This window comes from Chrysemys picta, chromosome 9 (genome assembly GCF_011386835.1).
Source record: "Chrysemys picta bellii isolate R12L10 chromosome 9, ASM1138683v2, whole genome shotgun sequence".
Taxonomy (NCBI): domain Eukaryota; kingdom Metazoa; phylum Chordata; order Testudines; family Emydidae; genus Chrysemys; species Chrysemys picta.
In genome coordinates, this window is record NC_088799.1 from 49,559,980 (window position 1) to 49,584,805 (window position 24,826).

Below are 24,826 nucleotides of genomic sequence, written 5' to 3' on the forward strand. Positions count from 1 at the left end.
TTAATTCAATTTTAAAAGTATACAAATCAGCAAGACAGAATTGTCAGTATTATGGCAGACTGGAATTCTCAGCATTTTTTACACTTAAAGTGTATAGCATATTTGAGTTTACTCCTCCCACCTCACCCTTATGCTCCCTATAATTCTCATAAAATGGTGGATGTTAAGAATTCCCTCTGAAAAAATGTACTGCATAAAGATAGAGAACAAGAAAGGAAGCCTGGAGTATGCAAAATCACAGAATGTGTCAGTTCATCAGGACTTGAACAAAACTACTGAAAGACAGAGATTGTAAATGAATGACTTGAATAGATAAAAGCAAAAATTTGTCTCTGTTAACGTATGTGGGGAGATAAAGGGGTACTGTATTTTCTGGGTAGCAGATATAGTGTGTATAAGGAGAGGCTACACTTTTACTTTTAGTAATTTCATAAGCTTTTTGCTACGATAAATTACTACATATAGAATTTCTGCAGAGGGTGACAAAATGACATAATTGTCTTCCTGCACAGACCCTTCTAGAGACAACTACCAATCTCCTGAACCATGATCTCCACTGGTCCTTGTGTAACTTGAGAGCCTCCATCACTAGAGGACTTAACCCAAAGCAGGATTACTGCTGTATCTGTCTGCAGCAATACAAGAGAAGGCAAGAGATGGCTGATGAAATCATTGTTTTCAGGTAAAGCTAGAGAGATGTGCATGTTCATATTTTAAACATAAGGATGGTGAAATAGGAACTGCTGTAAGCCTTTATCCAACTTTCAAACCAAACCTTTGTTTTAGAAGTTCAAAAGATTCAAGTAACTGTACAGATCCCCTGAGTATTACTGTTTGAGTGTTGAGGCTTGCTACAAAGGTACCCATGCTAGGTCTTCCTTCTTGCTGTAGTGGAGCTGTTGTCATCACTGTATCTCTCTGCCTTAAGTATGTAAGGAGATCATAGGGTGCTTAGGGAACATATTTTGCCAGCATTATATTACTTGGCTAGCACCATGCATTTTGGCAATTTTTTTAAAGGAAAAAAAACTAGTCATTTCCCGTAACTGGAGTTCACATCTTTATTTTATTTAGATCTTACATTGTACCTGTCACCAATTCCTCTTGATGCATACAAAATCCCAAAATAAGTGAAACCTGTCTAACGGGTCATTTAAGAAGTTTCCTGTGTGGGCCAGCAGACTGGGAGAGAGCTGGAGGTGCCAGTAAAGGGTCTCCACAGTGGGCTATGGAGAGGCTTAGTAGAATTGGGAAGCACTTACCCCAGGAGGGACCATAGGGAAGAGCCACCTTACGGTAACTGGAGACTAAGGGCTTGACTACACAAACATTTAGTTCACGGCAAGTTGGGGTTCAGTCTGCCCCATACTAGCCTGCTGTGGTCTAAGGGCACATCTACACTACAGGAACTGCAGCATGACCACATTGACAGAAGGGGTTTTTCCTTTGACGTAGGTAATCCAGCTCCGCAAGCAGTAGGTCGACAAAGAATTTTTCTGTTGACCTAGACACGTCTAGAAGTGGTGGTTAGGTCAGCTTAATTGCAGTGATCAGGGGTGTGAATTTGTCACACCCAGGAGTGATCTACATTTTAAGTGTAGACCAGGGATAACTGTCTGTGTGGACCCCACAGTAACAGTTCATTATTGTCAGTGGGGCCATAGAATAATACCTAGCTCTTATATATTGTGCTTTTCATCAGTAGATCTCAAAGTGCTTCACAAAGGAGGTCGGTATCATTATCCCCACTGTACAGATGGATAAAATGAGGCACAGATGGAGTGACGCACCCAAGGTCCCCAGCAGGCCAGTGGCAGAACTGAGAATTGAACCTAGGTCTCCTGAGTCCCAGTCCAGTGCCTGGCTACCAAGCCACACTGCCTCTGTGAGCAGTTCTGTCCACTAAGGGGTTCTTCCACCTTTCTTTGAAGCAGCTGGTTCTTTCTGCTGTCAGACAGGGATATTTGTTAGTGGACACTGGATTCACTCTGGGATATCTGTTCCTGTGGAATGTGTCCCAAGTGCACAAGGGAAGGAAACCCCACTTTAAGGACTATTATAGAGTAATTGTCAAAGAAAGGAAATTACCAGGTAAGTAAATCTGTCCACTTCTTCCCTGGATTGAATCTCAGCTAGCTAGCCCTCCTCTACATCCCAGTCTTCAGTGGGTGAGTTGTTCTACTGCACCAGCAGGGTTGGAAGAGATGCAAATATAGACCTGGATGTCTTCCTGCTGAGAAAACTGCGAACTAGAATACCTCACCCCTGTTCCCAGCAGCAGATTGAACAAGATGGGTAATGACTATAGAGGATAGCATTGGGCTGTTGCACATTTCTGCCCCAAGAACTCTCTTACAGAAAGGAACTGAGCTATTTGAGTGACACTATCAGCCCCTGCTTGGTTCCTCCCTGAGGTCAACAATGGCTCAGGATCAGGGTATGAGGGTAGCTGAACTTCAGCAGACACCAGGAGGCAATTGTTCAGCATATGAAGGCTATTTACCTGTAACTGTCGTTCTCAGAATATATTGCCACCACAGTTTCACACTCATTATCTCCTATCTTTGAAATTCTTGCTTCTGAACAGGCCGTCATGAAATGAAGGGGCATGGTCTGTATGTGCAAAGCATTATGGATGCGATCTCTGTCAAAAGATGTGATTCTTTTGTGGCTCTCTTTGCTTTTAGTGACTCTGGGTTTGTACAACTCTTGATCCAAGGGTGTGAAAATGTGGAGGCATTTTATATACTGGGAACTATTGTTGTAGGTAAGCAGCCCTGTTCTTCTTAATTGAAAATCAATGGGGAAATCTCCCTTTTCAGTAGCATGACATTATTGTACTTAGCCTTAATAAGACTTTTTAGTTTTAATATTATTTAGTATTATCACATTTTAGAAGTTTATAGTGAAGTTTCTACTCTTGTTTTTACAGTTGTGGCCATTTGTACCACTCACTCTGTCTGCTGAGTAAAGAGTGTGGCATAGAAACCAAGGGACAGATGAGATGGACTTGCTATAAATGCAACTCGAGTAACAAAGGGGGAAAACTGAGTGAGAATTTCTCAGAACTGAAAAAGGGAAATGGTGCATCTCTGGCACAGGTAAGATTCATGGGAGGGTTTGAACCTGAGTGCTAACAGGCTGAACTGTCTTTGTTGTCTCTAGATTATTAGTGAATTTCATCTCATTTTTGTAGCCTAGCTTGATTTACAGAGATGAACCCTATAAGAAAGGAGGCTGAGCTCCCACAGAGTGACATCTGGTGGATACATTTCCCGTTTCATCTGCTATGTGGGGGCCTGGAACAGGCCTGGGGGCAGTTTCTTTTAGATTAATGTTAACAGTGTTTTGTATAGGCTCACTAGCAGACCTGCTATTGACCTGGTAGATATTGGAGAGTCTTTGATCCTCCTTCCCAGGAGACAGGATCTTCTGTCCACCTCCTGCACCCTACTCCAAACTGAGCCTGACCATTTTTCTGTGGTGGGAAATTTTAAGAAAATCTAGATGATGGTAGTGGCACCAAATGCAGAATAGTAGGAAATTACTGATGATTGGCTATAATACATCACTGCTGTCAGTTTGCATCGAGCCAATAAGAAAAATCTACATCTGGTGCAAGTCTTTCAACCTAATGCAGCCAGAAATAAACTGTGTGACCGTGCAAACTCCTACTTTCTCCTGGGCTTGATACCACAAATTGCAAGTAAAAATAAATAATGGATGCCTTACCAAGATGTCTCCTCTGAATTATGCATCTCAGGGAGCAGAGTTTTGCCTTTGAATGTTACAGAGAGGGTGGAGATACGGACTTTTCCCTAAATACATCTAGATATTTTGTGCATTTGCTTTGTTTTGAAAATAAAACATCCTACCACATACACAAACCATTAGTGCATTTCCACTTCTGAAAGCAAAGTAAATCAGTGACTGAGTACATTGTGATGGTGTTTTGCTCAAATTCTTTTCTAGCAAATTACTTCATTTTCTGCCAAATCAATTCTGATCAAGGGATAGCTAACAGCATTCATCATCTTCCATCAGCTTTTGGGGAGGGAGGTTTCCTGCTAGAAGGCAAACTTTTAAGAAGTAATCTCTGAGGAATACATAGAGCACAGTGCAGCTTCAGCAGTCATACTGTATTAGCCCTTTAAATGGGAACAGAAAATCTTCCCTAACCTTGAGAGTAGATTAATTTTGTGGCCCAAACATCTTATTTACAAATTTTATCAAATGAAAAGTATGCAGCTTCTATGTAGTATGTATTGTGGAAGAGCAGTAGACAATACATAATTAAGGCTTTCTTCTTTCTATTGTAAGCCATATGTTATAGCTCTCTAATTTTTTATTGAAGTCAAGGTATTAATTTGAAAATTTGAGTGGTTAAGAGAGCTATATTACTTTTTTCTGTTATTTCGAAAATTAGAAGATTTAAAAATGTACTTAGATTAATTGCCATAACTCAAGTTACTGAGGTTACATTTTAAATCAATATCTCATGAATTTTTGACCACCAATTTCTCAGAAAACGATTAGTTTAAAAAAAAGCTCAGTGTCACCCATCTATCCTGGTCTGCCGGCACCCAAGCAAAGGCTAATCTTTTGTGGGGTGTGTGTGGAGAAACTGCTATTTAATATCTTCACCGTTATGGAATGGATCTGTTAGTGAAAAAGAAACAAACCCCGACAGAGCAGCTGGCAGAGGGATGGGACAGGGCTGAGCTGGAAAAAGGGGCAAAGCTCAGTGAGTCAGGTGGGGGGGTGTGAAGAGCTGTTTAACACTTCAGGAGCAGCAGGTAGGAAAACGCTTCACATTTCCCTGCTTTCTGGAGCCAGTGGTCTTTGAGTAAGTGCCCTTTAGCTCTGCTCTCCTCCTACCAGGGCTAGCTCTGGCTTATCAGAGCCCTGGGAGCCCCTCTTGTTCTCACCCCCTGACTGCTCTTCATGTCCCCAGTCTCTTCACTCAAGTTTGTAATGTTTATCATTTAAATGCATAACAAATGTTTAAGTTGTGGCACTTCAATATTTTAACCATATACAATTTTAATATTTGTATTTACAAAATATATTAAAACTGTATTTACATCTAAACAATAAAATTGCCAATATAAATGCTCTGTCCCCTAAAGAAACTTAGAATCCTATAACAATGACCACTCAGCAGCATTAAATTATGTAACAAATTAACTCAGCTGGCTGTCAGTCAAAGCAACAGAAAAGCCCCTTTCACTCCCTATTTAAAACACTGCTAAACTTCAGTGGGGCATGGGAGGGGTGGCTTGAAGAGTGTCCAAGGGATGGGAGAAGGGAGGGTTCTTCTTCGAGTGGTGTCCCTGTGGGTGCTCCACTCTAGGTGGTGTCCCTGTGGGTGCTCCACTCTAGGTTTCGGTGCATCCCTGCACCAGAGATCGGAGATTTCTCGCAGCAGCACTTGGTTGGGGGAAGGGCACGCACAGGTGTCGTCTCGTGCAGCCATTGGCACCTCCTGTAGCGCGCGTGCTCCCGCGACTATCCCCTCAGTTCCTTCTCAACCGTCCTTGGCTGCAGATGGAGCTCCGCGGCAGTGCTCTCTTTTTGATACTTTCTGAAGGAAAAAAAAAAAAGTTACAAGTTACATAGGAACTTCTTTTTAGTCTATACATAATAGTTTCGTTAGTTCCTCTTAGAGGTTTTTCTTACCCACACCCACACCAAAAGGGAAGAAAGAAGATGACTTTTTCTCTCCTTAACTCACTGTTTGGGAACACTTTCTACAGTTTATCATTACAATTAACTCCCATCCTTATCTCTCGAGAGGCGGGAGAGGCTTAACTGCAGTCAGGCCGGGCTCAACAGGATTTTAAAAGTGTGACTCCTGCTGATGCCGGTCTCTGACAGCCACACATGCTGCATTCGCTGTCCGGGAGAAACTCATCTCTTCCAGAAATGCATACATTGCACCAACTTAACAACAAGGGCAAGACATGACCAGGATCTCCGCTTGAAAATGCTTCTGCTGGAGAAATCCCTCCAACCTCCGCGAGAGACATCCTCCGGGGAGTCTCATAAACCGAGATCCCTGAGCTCGGATAAGGCTCCGACTTCCAAAGCTGTCAGGAAGCGAGCCTCGATCTCTCCAGCAAGGGTCTCTCAGAAAAAGAGAGCTTCCCCAGCGAGGTCTTTACCCTCAGTGCTCCACTCATCCAGAGTGAGCACTTACGAGGCACCGGGCTCCTCCGGCACCGTCCCTCAGTGGACCCCTGCTGAGTCCCAATGCACGGCACCGGAGTTGAGACGTCAAGTCTCCTCCACAGCACTGACTACCCCGGTTAAGAGCATGGCACAGGCAGTGGCACCGCAATCAATGTTGCCGCCACTGGCACTGACCCAAGACTTGCTGCCGCCTAACAAGCCGAATCCAGCACCGATCAGCACTCCAGCGGTCGACCCCAAGGCAGGACCAGCGCAACTCCTGCGTCCTGCTGACATAGCAGTTTCTTCGGCACAGCAGTCACCACTGCTCGCCACCGAACACTCCCCGAGCTACATAGCACTGTACCATCTTTCATCTCCTGCACACTCTCCATGCATAGTGGCGAGGAAGGAGACGTGCAGTACAACCGCTTCTCCTCTTAACGTTCATCGCAGATGAGACCTACATGGAACGCTGTGAAGCCTAAGCCTCATCCCTCCGAGCATTCACAGCCCTGGTATGCACAGCACTGGCCTTACCCATTACCACCTTACCCCATGCAATGGCCACAATGGGGTCCTTGGCCCACATACCAGAGCCCCTATTCTGGTCCCCTTCCCCAGCAACAAGAGGTTCCAGAGTACACCCATCGTTACCACACAGAGAAACCTCTGACCTCCCTGATGCAGAGACAGAAGAGGAAGAGCTACTATCTCAGGCAGACCTGGATGATTCACCACCTGCCCCACACTCATCTTCCACATCAGACGAAGCTGTGACGCCATCTACCCCTGCGACACCGGGTGACCTGAAACAGTTCTAAGAACTCTTCAAAAGAGTAGCAAACAGCCAAGAAATTGCCTTACATGAGATGCAGGAGAAACAACATAAGTTGTTAAAAATCTTACAATCGGCATCATCGACCAAGATTGCCCTCCCCATGGATGAGGCTATAATGGAGCCTGCAGAGGTAATATGGCAAACACCAGCATCAGCACCACCCACCAACAAAAGGGCTGACAGAATATACTTCGTTCCGGCTAAAGGTACGGAATTTTTGTTTTCACACCCTCAAGCCTGTTCTCTGGTAGTAGAGGCTGCTAATCAGGGCAGTAAACAGCCTCATTTCCGCTCCTCGCTGCAAGATAAAGAACACAAGAGACTGCACCTCTTCGGGTGGAAAGTTTACAATTTGGCCACGCTTCTGCTCTACTACTCAACAATTCTGCTCAACTAGCAAATTACGACTACTCTAACTATAGTAAAATACAAGAGCTCGTGGAGGACCTCCCCGAGTATAAACGTCCTCAACTCAACGCCATTATCAACGAGAGTCAGTTAATAGCCCGCACAGTGCTTCAAGCTTCAATGGATGTAGCAGACACAGCTGCTTGAACAACCGCAACAGCTGTGGTTATGAGAAGAACATCATAGTCCCAGAACAAGGGCCTGATGCTCCATCCAGACCCAGTAAAACTCCATCTCAAAGCGTGGCTCCTCTCTGGTTCCAACATGGGGAATTGAACTGTTCGGAGAAAGTAAAACAGGTATTACTAAATAGCCGTCACCTCACCACTAGAAATACTTACTAGAAATACAAGTGGAGAAGATTCTCCGTTTGGTGTCAGCAAAAACAGCTGGACACGACCACGGCGCCTCTATCTATGATCCTAGACTACCTACTAGAACTGAAGGAAACGGGGTTAGCCATAAGTTCTATTAAAGTACACCTTGCTGCCATTACGGCCCTCCGCAAACAGATAGAAGGGGCTTCAATATTCGCTCACCCGATTCCACGGCGCTTTCTAGCAGGTATACAGAACATGTACCCAGAAGTACGCCAACCTGCACCACCATGGGATCTCAATCTTGTGCTCAAATGTCTCACAAGACCACCCTTCGAACCTCTAGCAACCTGCTCGCTCCTTCATATGTCAATGAAGGTCGCATTCCTAGTGGCAATCACGTCTGCCAGACGTGTCAGCAAAATAGGAGCATTGATGGCTGAACCACTGTATACTGTATTTACCAAAGACAAAACCATGTTACGTCCTCACCCAAAATTCTTGCCCAAAGTGGCTACAAATTTTCAATTTTCTTATCAAACTGTCTGTACTGGGCTATCTTGATTATCACTTCAAAAGTTTTTTTTCTCCTAATTAATTGGCCTCTCAGAGTTGGTAAGACAACTCCCACCTGTTTATGCTCTCTGTATGTGTGTATATATATCTCCTCAATATATGTTCCATTCTATATGCATCCGAAGAAGTGGGCTGTAGTCCACGAAAGCTTATGCTCTAATAAATTTGTTAGTCTCTAAGGCGCCACAAGTACTCCTGTTCTTTTTACAAATTTTCATATTAACCAAACCATACACTTACCTGCATTCTATCCCAAGCCACATAACGACTCTCGAGAAGCAACGTTGCACATGCTAGATGTCAGACGGGCTGTAGCCTTTTACTTGGACAGAACTAAAACATTTCACAAGTCACCAAGACTACTCCTCTCTACAGCAGAGCGCTTCAAGGGCTCTACAATATCGACCCAGAGACTCTCCACAGAGGGAAGAGGTTTTTATTCCAGGTATTACTTGGTTCCAAAAGAGAGCAGCAGTTAGAGACCCATCCTAGATTTAAGACTACTCAACACCTTTGTGAAGGCAGAATGGTGACACTTGCAGTGACAATCCCGTCACTGGACCAAGGGGATTGATTCTCAGCCCTCAACATATGAAATATGTATATCCACAGCTTGGACTTCTATGCATACGTTTGCTATATGCTATGCAATAATTCATGACTCTGCTTCCAATACTCTTTGGCTCAGCTGCACTTTCTACCATACTGGACTAGACTCTGAAGCCCCCTCCTCATTTAAAGGGGAACTGGTAGTCACCTAGAGTGGAACACCGTTAGGGACACTATTCAAAGAAGAAATGGTTACTCACCCTGTGCAGAACAAATGCTCAAATGCTCTTTAAGATGTCTCTCTGAGTGTGCCACTTACCTGCCCTACTTCTCCTCTGCTTCATTGTCATGAGGCTTCATGGTAGAGAAGGAACTGAGGACAGTTAGCCCACGCAGTGCTATATTGCAATGGCATCGGGCACGAGACCGAATAACATGCATGTGCAGGCCAAACGGACACTACTATGAGAAATCTCCAATTGAAGGTGCAGGGGGCACAAGCGTTCGTAGGGTGGAGCATCCCCGGGGGGGGGGGGGGGGGGGGGACACATCTCGAAGAACCAGAGTTACTGCACAGGGTGAGTAACCATTTCTTTTAAAGAATTCAATATGAAATGAAGTAACCAAGCACTGCGGTAACCCCTATGTGTGTTCTGAGATTAAACTGCTTTTCAGTATAAATCTGGTAGACTAGTAAAGGTATGATTTTCCTTTAGGGAAGCTGCTGGTTTGTCCCCATTGTTTCATGTTCATAGTTCTTTCTCAACCAGCTTGCCTGGTACAGCAGTGACACTCACTGGGCTTAATTCCCAAATACAGTTACAGAATTTACAGTCCCTGAGTAGCTGATTTTAATCCGTGCCTGCTTCTCTTGAGTTCCTTCAGAACTCCTGTTCTTGTTTGTTTATTCCAGCTCCTTTTGTCACTTCAGCCTCAACTTTACTAGCTAAAAAGTGTAGGGCTGGGGTAGGCATCTGCCCAACATTCTCCATAGTAAAGACTGAAGCAAACATTTTGGATTCTCTGCAATGCCCTTCTCCTCAGTTGCTCCCTTTTTCCTAGTGTACTTTCCAGTTGTCTCATAGGCTTCCTATTTCTTATATGCTTTGAAGAAATTCTTCTTTGTAATTCTTGGCTTTCTGTTCTTGAAATGCCCTCTTACTCCTAACATCTGCTAAATTTTATCTGCCACAGTTTAGGTTCCTTTCAGTTGGCTTCACTTGACTTGATTTCTGTTCTGGAACAATCTTTGTACCTTGCAAAGTAATCATTCTAATGTGACATTTGATCATTTTTCTGGTTGAATAGTTTTCTAGTGTCTTAAGCTGACTCTTTGATCTTCATTAGCATTGTGTACTCAATATCCTTTTCCCGATGGGGAGAATAGTGAAAGTTGTGCTTTTATCATGTTTGACTTGTAGCTGTAGACTCAGGTGTATGGTTCATGCCTCTCAAATGACATATGTTTGGAATCTTTTAGTGTTCTTATTAAAAATCAAGTTGAGAGCATGAATAAAAAGCATCCTTCATGTTCCCTCACATGAGTATTCTAGGCCAATACATTCTAGGCCAATACATTTGGGCCTATGGTATTCATACTCAAATACAAAGCACGGCCCCTAATGTGTCATGTTTCCCTATATTAGACGTTTACATTTTATCCATATCAGGATTCTGTATCAGAGAAGGAAGATGTTGATGAATAATTTTGTGGCTTTAAAAGATTATTCCAGTAAAATAATACTGTCTCTTTAAGGTTTAGAGATAGTAGAAAACTGGAGATTAGTGACTAAAAAGAAAACAAACCCCAAACACTTCTGGAAAGATTCTTGTTGTGCAAAATCTCACTCAGCTTCTGAACACAAGTCAGTTGTTGAACTCATATCATGTCTCCTTCCTCCCTGTGGCAAAAATCCAGACCACGGAGCCTGGCCTGCCTTGCAAGGCACTGGAGAGAGTGGGAGTGGGAGCAGGTCAGGGAAAGGGCTGAAGAAAGTGGGGCTAGAAAGTGGCCCTCAGCCCTTCAACATGCCATTTACACACATGCTCTCCCCACAGTTACAGACCACTTCGTCCTGCTTAGGGTCCAAGTTGGTGAAACTATCTGTATCCTGGTGTGATCCTAAACATAAGGGAGAATGACATTTTTTGTTTGTCTCAGACTTTGTTTTGGACTCACTCTTACTCACTTCATGTGCTTGGCTCACTGAAATGCTCCTGTAAAGTCCTTACAGTTCACCTGAGACCAGCCAGGACAGCTCTGGTAGAACGCAAGTGGTTTTTCAATGGTTCTCACGTTCTTGTTCACATTTGAGAGTTATCTGAAGAAACCTCCGTGGAAATGACACTTTTCAAGAGGGAAGATAAGCTGTTACTATTGCTATTTCAAACGCTGCTGCCTTCAACCCAAGGAGAACCAGCTCCCTCAAATTTCTGATAGGTTTTGTATGGCATCCCATGAACATATATCCAGCATATTCTTTTGCAGCTATCTTGAAGCCCTGAGTGTTTAATCTTCATTCATCTCTTGGTCTAATACAGTGCTCTTCTGCACATTCCCTTGTGAAATCTTGAGTTCAAATATTTTTTCTTTAGCAGGCTGAGAGTTAGAAATGGATGGGTACTGGAAAATGCCACTGAGCAGCTAGAGTGCATTTCATGGTACCAATTCTATCCTACTGAAACAAAAACTGGCAGTTTGAATTTTGCAGTGCTACTGAGATTTTTGTGAAATTACAACCCAACAGATAATGTTCTTTGTCTCTGCTTTGTGTGTGAAATTTTTATAGCAATTGCCTTGAATGCCATACTGGAGGAATTGCAGAAAAGAAACTAGCATTGACCATCACTAAATCTGAAGAATCTCTAGTGGTAGTGGTATTGTTGGGGGTAAAAAGTTTGGAAGCTGAGTCACAAATCCACTCAATTTAGGCGTAATCAATTTTCCCCATTTTTATACAATTTGTGACACAATTATTTTTACTTATAGTATCTGGACATACATTTATATCTGACAAATAACAGACAAGATAGAATTCCTAAATGGGCCCAAGTTACCACATTCTGGGGCATCGGGAAATTCTTCTACCTTCCATGATAGTCGTCACCTTCTCCAATCCCTTGGTCTGGTCCTTGGGCCTAAACTGGAGAAACACTGGGCCAGAAACTCATGTTCACTTAGGTCTTCTATACATTTCTACATTACAGATTACTTAACCTTTATCCAACTGTGTTTTAGCACATCAACCCTTTGGAGTTTAGGTAACCCCCACATTACGCATGTGCAAGCTTCAGTTACCAAACTTCTGTATTTTTCCTGCTTAGTTTACAGTTTCTGGATCATGTTGTTTGTGTCACTCTGCCCTGAGTCTTCCCAAAAAAGGTGGTTGTTTTTTTTATCGTTTTGGTGTATCTTTTACTTACCTCTTCCAAAACAACATATTATCTTTGTTCTATCAGCGATAGATTGGCAATTCAATGTAAAAAGAATTGGCAAAACCACATTTATGCCAGCAAGGACTTGGCCTAAATATTACCTCGTCTGTACTTATTCACTATACATAATTACAAATAATTAAAAATATATAATTATTAAAGCTTCTAATTAACCATAAACAATTCTTCATTTTATATTTCAATGTTGTACATCAGTGTATGTTATTCTGTGCAACCCTTAATCTATTAGAAAGGGGAGGAGGAGTTATGGAAAACATGTTTCTTTCATGTCAACATTTCTTACCGTCTTTGAACGTTTTTTTTAATTTAAAGTCCAGTTTTGTTTATGAATCATTACAAAGAAACTTCATTAGAAATTTTCCTGTGAATGTATTTTGAAGGGGTATCTCAATTTTAGGGCCTTGATATTTGGTTGCTTTTAATGGTACCCCAGCAGTCTGGATTTTTTTTTAAATCTATTCTTATTGTGATGTGGGCTCTTCATCCCAGATTAGAGACTTTGTCAATGAGTACTGGAAATAGGGGGGAAATTTTGGCAGAATCTGAGGGGAAAAAATTCCTCAGTCTCTTTAGAAATGTTTGGATAACTTGCAGGATTTTTTTAAAGCACTCTTCCTCAAAATAAACATGAAGAAAATGCCAATAAGTTATCTAATACATTACTTGTATCTTTGAGTAGTTTTAAAATTAAATTTGTCTTAAATTTCCTTATCGCTATTAAATGTTTTATTCCTTCCTCAAGGTTTTCCTCTAAACTCCAATCCTCCAAGATCTTCCAACCTTCCTAGAATGATCTTTCTTTCCCTCATGTTTAAATTCATATGTTGAGGACAGAAACAGAAATTAATTTTAGAATGTGGAATTACTTTCATATTTAAAATTTTCCACCTTTTTCGTTGTGAGTGACTCGAACTACATTGGTTAAGCATATTAGCTAGATCTCATACTTAAAAGCTTACCAGTGAAACAGTTACTTTTGACGTGTTAAATACTTTAGTCTTGAAAGCTAATACGCCATAGGATGAGTCTGATCATTCATGTCTCATTCTGTCAATCAGTCTACAGATTGAGAAAAATATAGAATTTGTTCATGGTTGGAAGGTTATTTTCTCTTCCAGGAATGGTTAGAAATGTACCATTTTGTGACAGGAAGCTTAAATTCCTACAGGAAACACTGAAACACTCAGGCTCTAAATGCATGGAGTTACCAGAGCATGATTTTCAGGGACCTCACTCTCAGAACTCTCTATATGCCAAGGTATTTTATTGGGAGTTCAGTTCTGTCAGGTCACCCCATTGATGGATGAAATGTGATTACGTTAATCCATTTGCAAGATATAATGCTGATGAGGTATCCACAGCTAGCCTTACATTCTTTGTGGAACTCAACCTGTACCGGGTATCCATTTCTGTGCAATACGTTCTTCATTCCAAACTAAAGGTTCCTGTATTGCATTCACCTGACGAAACATTGTTGCCAAGCTGCACTGGTTAACTTTGAAACGTACCTGTTTCTCTTCAGGCAGGTTTGTGCTCTCTACATTGTAATAAGGATCTAAGTTATAAAATGTTTGCTCCCCTACTTCTCTACAAGGAGATGAACTCTAAGCAAATTGTTTTTTTTTAATGAAACCCATTAGAATCTGCTAATTATTAATACAAATTAAATTGAAAATTAAAATTAGAAACAATTAGCAACTATCAATTATTAACTTTAAAAAAATCCACCAAGGAGTCGAGATAGACAGAAGGAGGGGGAAAGGCTTCCTAGTGCTGCATAGTTTGAAAAGACCCTGGCACTGATCTTCTAAGTGTCACAAAGCTGAAGGTTACCGTTCTATGGCCTTCCAGTCTCTTACACAGAGAATTACCCCATAGGCAAGATTGCATGAGAGAGCCCCCAGGATTGATTTTCTTTTTTTTTTTAAGACATGGAACTATTCTCAGCAAGAGATGCAAAGGAAGCTGAAGATAGCATCCACACTAATTCAGTCCCTTTGCTGTGGGAAACAGGAAGTCCACATGATGTAATGAATGTAAATCAGAAAATAAGAAATGCAGGCAATTGGTACCATTAACTTTATCAGTGAGATATCTATGGCCAATAAAGATAAGGAATTTTTAAAATATTTCTGGAACAAAAAAGGTCTTGGCAAAAATGGCACAAGTCTGTTGCTAGGTAGAGATACTAATATCAATAATGACCTTTCCAATTCTGGTAACTTTGAAAAGGATATTGAGAAAACTAGAGGGGTGTCAGAGAACATCTACAAGATGATTTGAAGTTTGGAAAATATCCTTACAATGGTAATGAAAGGATCTCAGTCTGTTGTGTGTATTGAAGTGAAGTTAAGTTACTTGATCACGCACTATAATTGCCTGTCCAGGGAGAAGATATCTGACATAGGTCAGGTATAGTAACTCCTCACTTTAACGTTGTAGTTGTGTTCCTGAAAAATGCAACTTTATGCGAGACGACTTCAAGCGAATCCAATTTCCCCACAAGAATTAATGTAAATAGGAGGGGTTAGGTTCCAGGGAAATTTTTTTTGCCAGACAAAAGACATTATATGCATATACGGTATAAGTTTTAAACAATTTTAAACAAACAGTTTAAAATTATACACAGCAATGAATGATTGTGAAGCTTGGTTGAGGTGGTAGAGTAAGAGGGTGGGATATTTCCCAGGGAATGCCTTGCTGCAAAATGATGGACTAGCCCTTGGCTGAGCCCTCAAGGGCTTTTAATATAGCAGCATTTTTTTCCCTAGCAGCATCCATTGGGTCAGCCTGGGCGCTCCCTGTCGACCCCTCACCCCTTCATTTCCTTCTTACCACCAGTGACGGAGGCTGGAACTTCCCTTAGCTCTTGCTAAGCAAATTCGTTCTTTATCTGGTTGTATATAGTTAGTTCATTAGTGTCTTACTATAGAGTTTGTTGTGGGTTTCCCCCTCCACTCCGGTTCCCAGAACCGTGGTATGCTGCGGTCCCTGGGTTTCAAAAACTTTGTGGCCTGCGCCAAACGCATGCCAAAGAGTGACCCACACTCATCGTGTCTACGGTGCCTGGGGGAGACCCATCGGAGAGATCATTGTCAGATCTGCTGCGAGTTCCGTCTGAGAACTCTTAAGGAAAGGGTGATCCTCATGGAGGCAGCTCTATGCCCCCACTCCGACCCAGGCTCAGGAGACCCGACCCCTAATGCATCGTCCTCGGTGCTCGGCGACGAGAAAGAACTCTTCCCAAGATGCTCGGCACCATCATGGCTCCACACAGGGCCCGCCTGATAGTAGGCACCGTTCCACTCCCCCGTGCCTCAAAAGAAGACGACGATGGACGATCACTCTCCTCCAGCTAAGCCACAAGATGTGCAACTCCAGGTGGGCCACTCCTTCGGATCACCTGCCGGAGCTGTGTCGACTCCTGCCCAAGTGTGGTAGTCAAGTCCGGCCCCAGCTCAATCACCAGTGCCTACACAGCAGCTGCAGCTCCCGTCGATGCTGGAAGCGTACCAGGCTGCTCAGGACCTCCTCCATCTTACGGCACCATTCTCACCGGCCAGGGAGGAACCCTCAGCACCAGCAGACCCGTCCCATCCTCTGGTGTGTTCAAAGGGGAAGCCGGCTATGATGTCAAGGCGCTCCCCCTCACCATGTCCCTCGGTGCCTACCTGCTCGGACAGAGAGCCTACCCACTCCTCGAGCTCTCAACGTTGAAGACATCAAGGATCAGCTCCTCCATGGTCTTCAGTGTCAGAGGCCTCGGAGTCAGAGTCTGACTCCTATCGCTCTGGGAGGAGCTGAAGTCACAGATTGAGATCGAGGAGAGAACCTCAGGCGTGGCCTCCACTGTGGCAGAATCCACCTCAGTCGCCCTTCTAGGCCCCCTGAGCTTTTCACCAAGGCCAGGGAGGAACCTAGGGTCCCCGTTCTGCGACGTCTTCCATGGCCTCTGCCACCTTTGTGCCACCTTCCGCTGCACATCTGCCCTCAGCATCTACGGTCCCGACGCCTCTGCCTCCAGCTCCGTCATCGACTCTGGCACAGTGCTCGGCTCCGACCTAGGCACCGCCCTTGATGCATCAATGCACCTGTCTCCTATGCCTGCACCATTGTCAACCTCGATGCAGGCACCAGTACCGGGCTCTCCCGCTTCCCGTGGCTCCTTTGAGCGTGCCGATGCAGCTCCCTCCCATAGTGCTGATGCCGGCACTGACATGTGCTTTGACGTCCACAGTCCCGGCACCATCAATGGCAGCACTACCTCCAACGCTGCCCCGAGAGTCACATGACCCCTCAGGGGCAGATGGTAGGGAACTTCCACTCCCAGTACATGCTTCCTCCTCTTCGTCACCAGACGAAGCATTGGTGGGGATGGCCATAGCCCCTGCATTAGAGAACAACAGAGTGCTACAGCAGTTGCTGCGTAGGGCTGCCCACGGTCTGGGCATCAAGCCGAGAAGGTGGTAGAGGAGGCTGATTCCATGATGGACATCCTAGCACCCTCCGGACCGTCACGTGTCGCCCTGCCACTTATAAAGACTATTGTGGACACCACGAAGACCCTGTGGCAGACACCAGCTTCCTTGCCACCCACTGCCAAGTGCGAGCGGTGGTATTTTGTGCCCTCCAGAGGATTCTAACATTTATACTCCCACCCAATGCACTGGTGGTCAGTGCAGCTAACCAGCATGAGAGACAGGGCTTCCAAGGACCCTCCCCAAAGAATAGGGATGCTAAACGCTTAGACCTTGTGAGGAGAAAGGTCTACTCGACAGGTGGTTTGCAGCTCCGTATCGGTAGCCAACAGACCATTATAAGCAGGTACTTGTACAACACCTGTGCAGCAATGGCAAAGTTCACGGAGCTCATCCCTTCGGATTCCCGGACTGAGTTCACAGCCTTGGTGGAGGAAGGGAAGCTAGTCTCCCGGGCTTCCCTGCAGGCTGCGTTAGACGCTGCAGATGCCGCCACTAGAGTGATGGCGACAGGGGTAGCTATGAGGCGGGGTGCTTGGCTCCAAGTTTCAGGGTTACCCTACAAGGTCCAGCAAACCTTACTTGACCCTCAAATGGGAGGTCCTGAATCAGGGGGTAGCCGTGTTAGTCTGTATCTACAAAAACAACAAGGAGTCTGGTGGCACCTTAAAGACTAACAGATTTATTTTATTTCGGATGCATCCGAAGAAGTGAGGTTTTTACTCACGAAAGCTTATGCCCAAATAAATCTGTTAGTCTTTAAAGTGCCATTTGAGGGTGAGACTCTGTTTTCAGAAAAGACAGACAAGCAGCTGTATAGCCTGAAAGACTCCCGAGCCATCCTCAAATACTTGGGCCTGCACACCCCCATCACGCAGCAGAGACATTTCCGCCCACAACCTCCTTAAAGGTTCCAGCAGCAGAGCCGCCAGGATAGCTCTCGGAGGAGGAACAGGAGTGGCAGGAGGAGGCAACACCCTCGAGTCAAGGCTCTGGCCAGCCCAAACCGCCCTGCGGCCCTAAACCAGCCTTTTGAAGGTGCGGTCAAGAACGGCGCACCAGATCATGGATCTAACCCGCCTTACCTTTTCCTCCCGACTATCCCTTTTTTACTGTGCATGGTCCCGTATAACCTCGGACTGCTGGGTGCTTCGCACAGTAGAGAGGGGATACTCCATCCAATTCTGTGCCCTCCCGCCCCTCTTCAGGGACCCTTCTCATGAGCAGCTTCTCATTCAGGGGGCGCAGTCACTCCTATAACTAGGGGTGGTGGAAGAGGTTCCTCTGGAACACAGGCGAGGGCTTTTATTCCCAGTATTTCCTAATACCGAATGCCAAAGGCGACCTCAGGCCTATCCTGGACCTGCGTGAGCTCAACAAGTTCATGAAAAAACTCAGGTTCTGCATGGTCTCCTTGGCCTCCATTATCCCTTCACTAGATCCAGCAGACTGGTATGCTGCCCTCGACTTGAAGGACGCGTATTTTCACATCGCAATCACTCAGAACCACAGGAAGTTCCTCAGGTTTGTGGTCAATAGTTTCCACTACCAATTTACTGTCCTCCCATTCGGGCTGTCAGCAGCACCTCAGGTATTTACCAAGTGCATGGCAGTCGTCGCCGCCTTTCTGCGGAGACATCAGGTACAGGTGTTTCTGTACCTCGACGACGGGCTGATCAAAGGCCGCTCCAGGACACAAGTGGAAACTTAGGTCGTGTTTATCAGAGCCACCTTTGAGAACCTGGGTTTGCTCCTAAACAAAGCAAAATCGACTCTGTCCCCCATCCAGAGGATAGAATTCATAGGGGGCAGTACTGGACTCGACCCAAGCCCAGGCATTCCTCCCACAGGCGAGGTTTCAAGCCCTCAACGACATGATCCAGGGAGTCATGCAGTTTCCCACCACTACCGTGAGAAACTGCCTAAAGCTTCTCGGGCACATGGCGGCCTGTATGTACGTGGCATGACATGCCAGACTCAGGCTTCAGCTGCTCCAGTCTTGGCTAGCATCAGTCTATCGACCAGCCCTGGACAACTTGGACAGGATCATGACTCTGCCTCGCCCCAATCCTCAATTCGCTCCGATGGTGGACCAATGCCCAGCAGGTGTGCTCAGGGATCCCCTTTGCTGCCACATAGCCATCCCTGTCGTTGGTGACTGACGCGTTGGACTTGGCCTGGGGACCACAGGACTCAAGGCCTCTAGTCGCAAGCAGATCTGCTCCTCCACATCAATGTCATAGAGCTAAATGGCAGGTTTCTGTGTGAAAAGTAGTGTGGCTAAAAATGTGGTCGCTTTCTTTGCCTCTTCCTTGGTATCCCCTAAAACGTCTAAAAGGACAAAAGAAAAGAATAAAGGACACAATCAAGCAGAGCTTTGCGGTTTTTGTTCCGGGAAGTGGAGTAGTTCTACACAAAAGATTTTTCCGTCTTTGCAAATGTCAAGGAAAAACCCTAACTCGTGCGAGCCCAAATAAGTTACTACTTCTCTGTTCACTTACAAACACCAACACTCTTCTACTCACTTTACCTTGTAAGAAAAGAGCAGAGTGACAGTTTGTCATGGGATTCAAGTTGTCAGCAGTAATATAATTAAAGTAGGCTTGTTTCTGGGGGTCCCAGAGATCAAGAGGGTTACCTCATAGGTCTTCGTTAGGTTGAGGATAAAGATCTCATCGCTCCATATCTCACTGTGACCATAGGGCTTGTCAGGTAGTGGTATGCTTGAGGCATGCATATGTATTGTGACATCCTAACATCTTTTTATTGTGTTGTGACACCCATAATTCAGTGCATATTGCACATTCTCCCCAGTGGCTGATCCACAGAACTTGAGTCTCCAGCTTAGTTTCTCTTCTGAATTTCCAGCTAGAATCTTTAGCCTTTCGATCAAGTGGTGGTGGCTCATGCTTGTATCACTGAAAGCCCCAGATTAAAAACCCAAGTGGCAGCCCAGTGGCATTGGTTACGGTCACACCCAATGTGTCTCACTAAGTCTCCACACCCTGTCATCTGGTGTTGCAGCTGGAGCATGTGCCTGTCCCATGACAATCACACTCGAACAGGGCAGTTCTAAACATTAAGTTCTTCAGGTTTCATTGGCACATTAGCATCTCTGACTGAAATGATGCTTTCCATGCCATCCCAATGATCATGGGCAAACCAGTAGCCTACCCTGTCCAGCTTTGGGCTTTCAGTTTGTTCCTCATCTCCTGGGAGCACTGTGGAAGCAGCATGCCCAGCTTCTGGAGGAGAGTTCATTGACTTAATTTCGGTCACCAACATTCTCATCCCTTCCTTTACTCCTCTCCTTAACCTCTCACTCCTCTGGCTCTTCCCCTTACAATACAAGCATGCTTTAGACCAGCATTTCTCAAATTCGGCCACCAGGGGCTTTTCTTGTGGCCACAGTCTCCTGGACAGTGATGGAGGATGGGGGCAAAGCAGTGGCCCCTCCCCCAAGGCTGCCAGCAGGGGTTGGGTCCTGCTCCCCTCTGGAGCGACAGTTGCTGGAGGAGCAGGCTGCTAGTGAGTTCCCCACCTTCCTTGATGTCCCATCCATTCATCCCCGGCCCTCACTGCCTCCCCTGCCCCCCCCCCATTCTCCCCATTGCCTCTGGCCCCCACTGCCTCCCTACCCACCTCTCCATCCAGGGCTTGCTTAGCCCTGAAAAGCCCAGGGACAAATTAAGTCTGCTGCTGTGAAAAGTGATATTTTTATGTGTTGTTAATATCACTTTTCACACCAGCAGACTTACTAGCCAGCAAGTCTTTAAAAAAAAAAAAAAAAAAGGCAACCATAAACAACAATTAAAAAAAGACAATCACCTTATTTTTGTTTCTATTCTGTTTATGTCCAGTAAAGAATAGAGAAAAATGTATATTTTTATTATTGAGTCTGCAAAAAATCCTAACATAAATAAATTGGAATGATTTGGGCAGGTATATGTGCATATTTATTTTTGTCTTTCCTAAACTTAATTAGGAATTTTAGTTAAAATTGTAACAGCAGCCACCAGCAAAAGTTGGTGACTGCACACTGAGGTCACCAAAAAATTTGTCCTGAGAACCCCTACTTTAGACTCCCATCTCAAGGGAAAAAAAAACCCACCACCATTGGCCCTATTTGCCTCTCCAACTATTGCCTCCCTCCCTTTTCCCTTTCATCTCTAGGCTCATTGAACATGCTGTTCACAATCGCTGTCTGGAGTTCCTCTCTTCCAATTCCATCCTAGATTCTCTTTACTCCAACTTCTGCCTCTTGCACTCCATTGAAACTGCTCTTGTCAATGTCTTGACCTCTTCCTAGCCAAAGCGCAGACTCAGTACTCCATCCTCATCCTCCTTGGCCTGTCAGCTGCCTCTGATACCATTGATCATGATTTTCTTGAAGTCTTGTCCTTCCTTGGCTTCACCCTCTGTCGTCACCTAGTTATCCTCCTACCTTTCTAATTACCCCTTCAGCATGTCCCTCAGAGGATCCTCCTTATCCACCAATCAGCTTTCTGTAGGGTTTGCTGAGGGCTCCTGCCTGGATCCCTTCTCTTTTTCCTATGCACCTTATCTCTGGGTAATCTCATCCACAAACATACATTCAACTACCATCTCTGTGCTGATTATTCACAGATCTACCTCTCTATTCCATACCTGTTTCCTTCTGTCCAAACTAAAATCTCAGCTTCTCGTGTCTCTGACATCTCGTGGATGTCTTGCCATCAGTGCAAGGTCAATGGCTAAAACAAAGCTCCTAATCTTTTTCCCCAAGTCCTCCATGCTACCTCCTTTTTCGATCACTGGGGACACAACCACCATCCTGCCTGTCACTCAATCCTGTAACTTGGGTGTTATCTTTGACTCAGACTGCTCTCTACATCCTCACATCCAGGCTGTCTAATTTTTTCTAATTTCTGCATAACATGTCTAAGATAGGGCCTTTTCTATCCATCCACATTGCTAAAGCTTTCATAATCTTGCATCTCTATTACTGCAACATTCTTACCAATAGAAGATATTACCTCACCCACCTTGTCTCTCTAATATCCTGGGACCAACACGGCTATAGCAACACTGCAAACTGCTCAGATCCATGCAGAATGTTGCTGTAAAGATCATTTTCCTAAGCAGTCACTATGATCATGTCACCATTTTTGCATCCCTTCACTGGCTCCCCCTTCTCTCTACTGCATCAAATACTGCTTGTATTAACTTTCAAGGTCCTTCCTGTTCTGCCCCACCCTATCAAGATATTGACGCTTGCCTCCGACTGGCCAGTGAAGTCAGCCTCCACTGCCCACTTGTTAATTTTCAAACAGGGACCTGTGTGCTTTCTCCCATGCTGCCCCTTACGCTTGGGAGGTGCTCCATGTAAACATCCACAAAGCTAGCTTGTTATCCTTCTTCAAATCTCTCCTCAGAACTCAAGTCCTTTACCGCAGAGTCTACAGAAAACTTGTCAGTGGTTAAGCCACTGATGTGAAGAAACCAATGCCAATCATGCTGACTCCTTGTGCTCCTTATCTGTATTTCGCCCAGTAGGTCTCTTTTGTCTGCAGTTTCTAGTTGAAGAGGCTGTAACTATGTGGTTGTACTTGGAGTCACCAAGCCCCTCTACTAGTTCGAAGGGGATGGAGACAGACTAGATCTCTCCAGCTGGGGATTCCCTCTCCACAGGTGGGCAGAGAGCGCTTCATCTCTGGCTCCATGCTGCCCACATTTTGCAGCCCCGGGCATAGAAGTGCACTGCACTACAGCAACTCCTAGCTGGGGCATGGTCCCTTGGGAGCCATCACCAGCCAACTGCTGTAATCTATATCAAGGCCATTCCAGAATCAGGGATTCTCAACCAGCTCCATTGCAGCCTCCTGCCTCCCAGTCCAGCAGAGGCAGGATACAGACTTGAAAGTGTAAGGATTCCAGGCTAGGGTGTGGTGGAATTGTAAACCAAGGATTTAATCAGGCCTCGCCTCACCTCCCGCTTCTGATTATCATACACCCATTGTTCCTGAATGGACTGACTGACTGTCTCTGCAGGTGGCACTTTGGAATAGCATGATACCCTTTGAAACACTGGTTAGTTGATATAGTGACAATCTTGTGGAAGGTATGGCTCCTGGAAGCAGTACCTCTGTGGGTTAATAATCACACCACAAGATCTAAGTACCCCTACTCATATCTACTGTATGTTGCTGCTCTACTCTGGCTCTAGCTGGTGATGAGTTGTGCAGCTGTGGAATCAAGGATAATTGCAGGTTTAGCATAGCAGTGCTAGAGGAAAAACATACAAAAAACATACTACAGAAAATAGCCTCGCCTTGATGGTGACCTCGCCTTGATGGGCACCATCCCCAGAGCAGGAAATGGGAAGCCTGGAATTGAAAATATGGAACAGAGAATTTGTTTTTCCTCCTTTTTGCAAAATCAGCCAGACCTTTTAAACCCACCACTGACTCAACTAGGACTCTGTTCTGGATCATTTCTAGGCTGCAAAACCCTTTCTAAATAGGAACGTCTATGTTGTTGAGTTCACATGGAGGTGCTAAGTGGGCAGTAATTGGCTGCCCAGCCAGCCCGTGGCATTTGAGGCAGAAATTACATTTCAGTGAGAGACTAGATGTTTAACCTCTGTGCACCAACACAGGTCTCAGACTTGCTAAGAGAGACTCCCTATCACAATGAAAAACATTCCTTTAGTTATATGGTTAAAAAAGGAAAAAGCCCCACATCACTTGTTTCCAAGACAACAGGAAAAGTTGCCTGCAATATTTCAACTCATCAACCCTGAGAACAATCTGATAGTTACATACAGACAAGTGAAGAAATGGCAAAACGGATGCAATTATGTTACATTTTCTTGTCTTTGAATGACTGAGAGGAGTGTATGATCAGATTTCCTTATTATCCTTTCTTTTCCTCTACAAGTGGCATAGGTAATTAGTAGGCTTGGCAGAATTATTTTTTTTATAATTTTGAAGATATTATTTTTAAGCATTTTTTCAGTTCTTATCAAATAAAATTTTCACAACTTGTGCACAATTATGGGTTTTAAGTATTTTTTTCTACTTTTATTGATTTAAATTTTCACAGTCCTGGGAAATTATGGGGGAGGGGTCAGATAATGGGATACGGTCAGACAGTAATTTATTTAATGACCGTAGATGTTGAAATTCAAAAAGCTAAAGCTTTATAATTGTTAAACAGAAATTATCAACATCCCATCAAAATATACAAAGTAAATATCCTTAAATCAAATTCTGCTAAGTTCTTAACTGAAATTTACAAAGAAAAATGCTCCTTAAGGATGGAAATTGTGGTGAAATTGACATTTACTAATTAAAAATCTAATTTTTCCAAGGCTAGCCATTACTGAAGAGAAACACCACTACATAACGTGTCTATCTAGAGTAGATGTGTAAACCCTACTTTTTTAGAGTCTCTTTATTTCTAAATTTACCTTGATCAAAAAATAGTCTGTAATGTGTGCAGCAAATTAAATCTATTGGTTCCTTGACCAACAGTTATTGACAGTAACATTTTACAGTGTAAATAGTTACATTTTGAACATGAAGGACAAAGGAAATGAGTCAGGAATATTATATCATCAATTTCAGTTTGTCACCAAATTATAAAACAACACTTTGGCGTGAGTGATCTATTATAGGTCTTAATCTGCAGTGTTAGGGTATGTCTACACTGGAAACTTCAAAGTGCTGCCATGAGAACTCTCCCGCGGCAGCGCTTTGAAGTGCAAGTGTGGTCACGCGCGAGCGCTGCAGAGAGCTCTCTCAGTGCTCCTGGTAATCCACCTCCACGAGGGGATTAGCGCCGAGTGCTGGGAGCACGGCTCTGAGTGCTCGGAGCCTGTCTACACTAGCGCTTTAAAGTGCTCAGACTTGCTGCGCTCAGAAGGGTGATTTTTCATCCCCCTGAGCCAGCAAGTTAGAGCGCTATAAAATGTAAGTGTAGACAAGCCCTTAGAATTCATCAAGGAACCGAATCATCTTGAGGGCAGGTTTGTTCAAAATTCAGACCTC

General features: G+C 44.4%; 1 protein-coding gene across 4 annotated transcripts in view; it reads left to right on the forward strand.

The window, feature by feature from the left end:
- Positions 1–24,826, forward strand: part of VPS8 (VPS8 subunit of CORVET complex) — a 252,389-nt gene that overhangs the window by 222,979 nt on the left and 4,584 nt on the right. For all 4 annotated transcript variants that reach the window (XM_065556171.1, XM_042853465.2, XM_005308658.4 and 1 more), the window contains 2 exons: positions 513–682; positions 2,933–3,101. In XM_065556171.1, the coding sequence (XP_065412243.1) occupies positions 513–682; positions 2,933–3,101 (339 nt within the window). The remainder of the gene's footprint in view (positions 1–512; positions 683–2,932; positions 3,102–24,826) is intronic.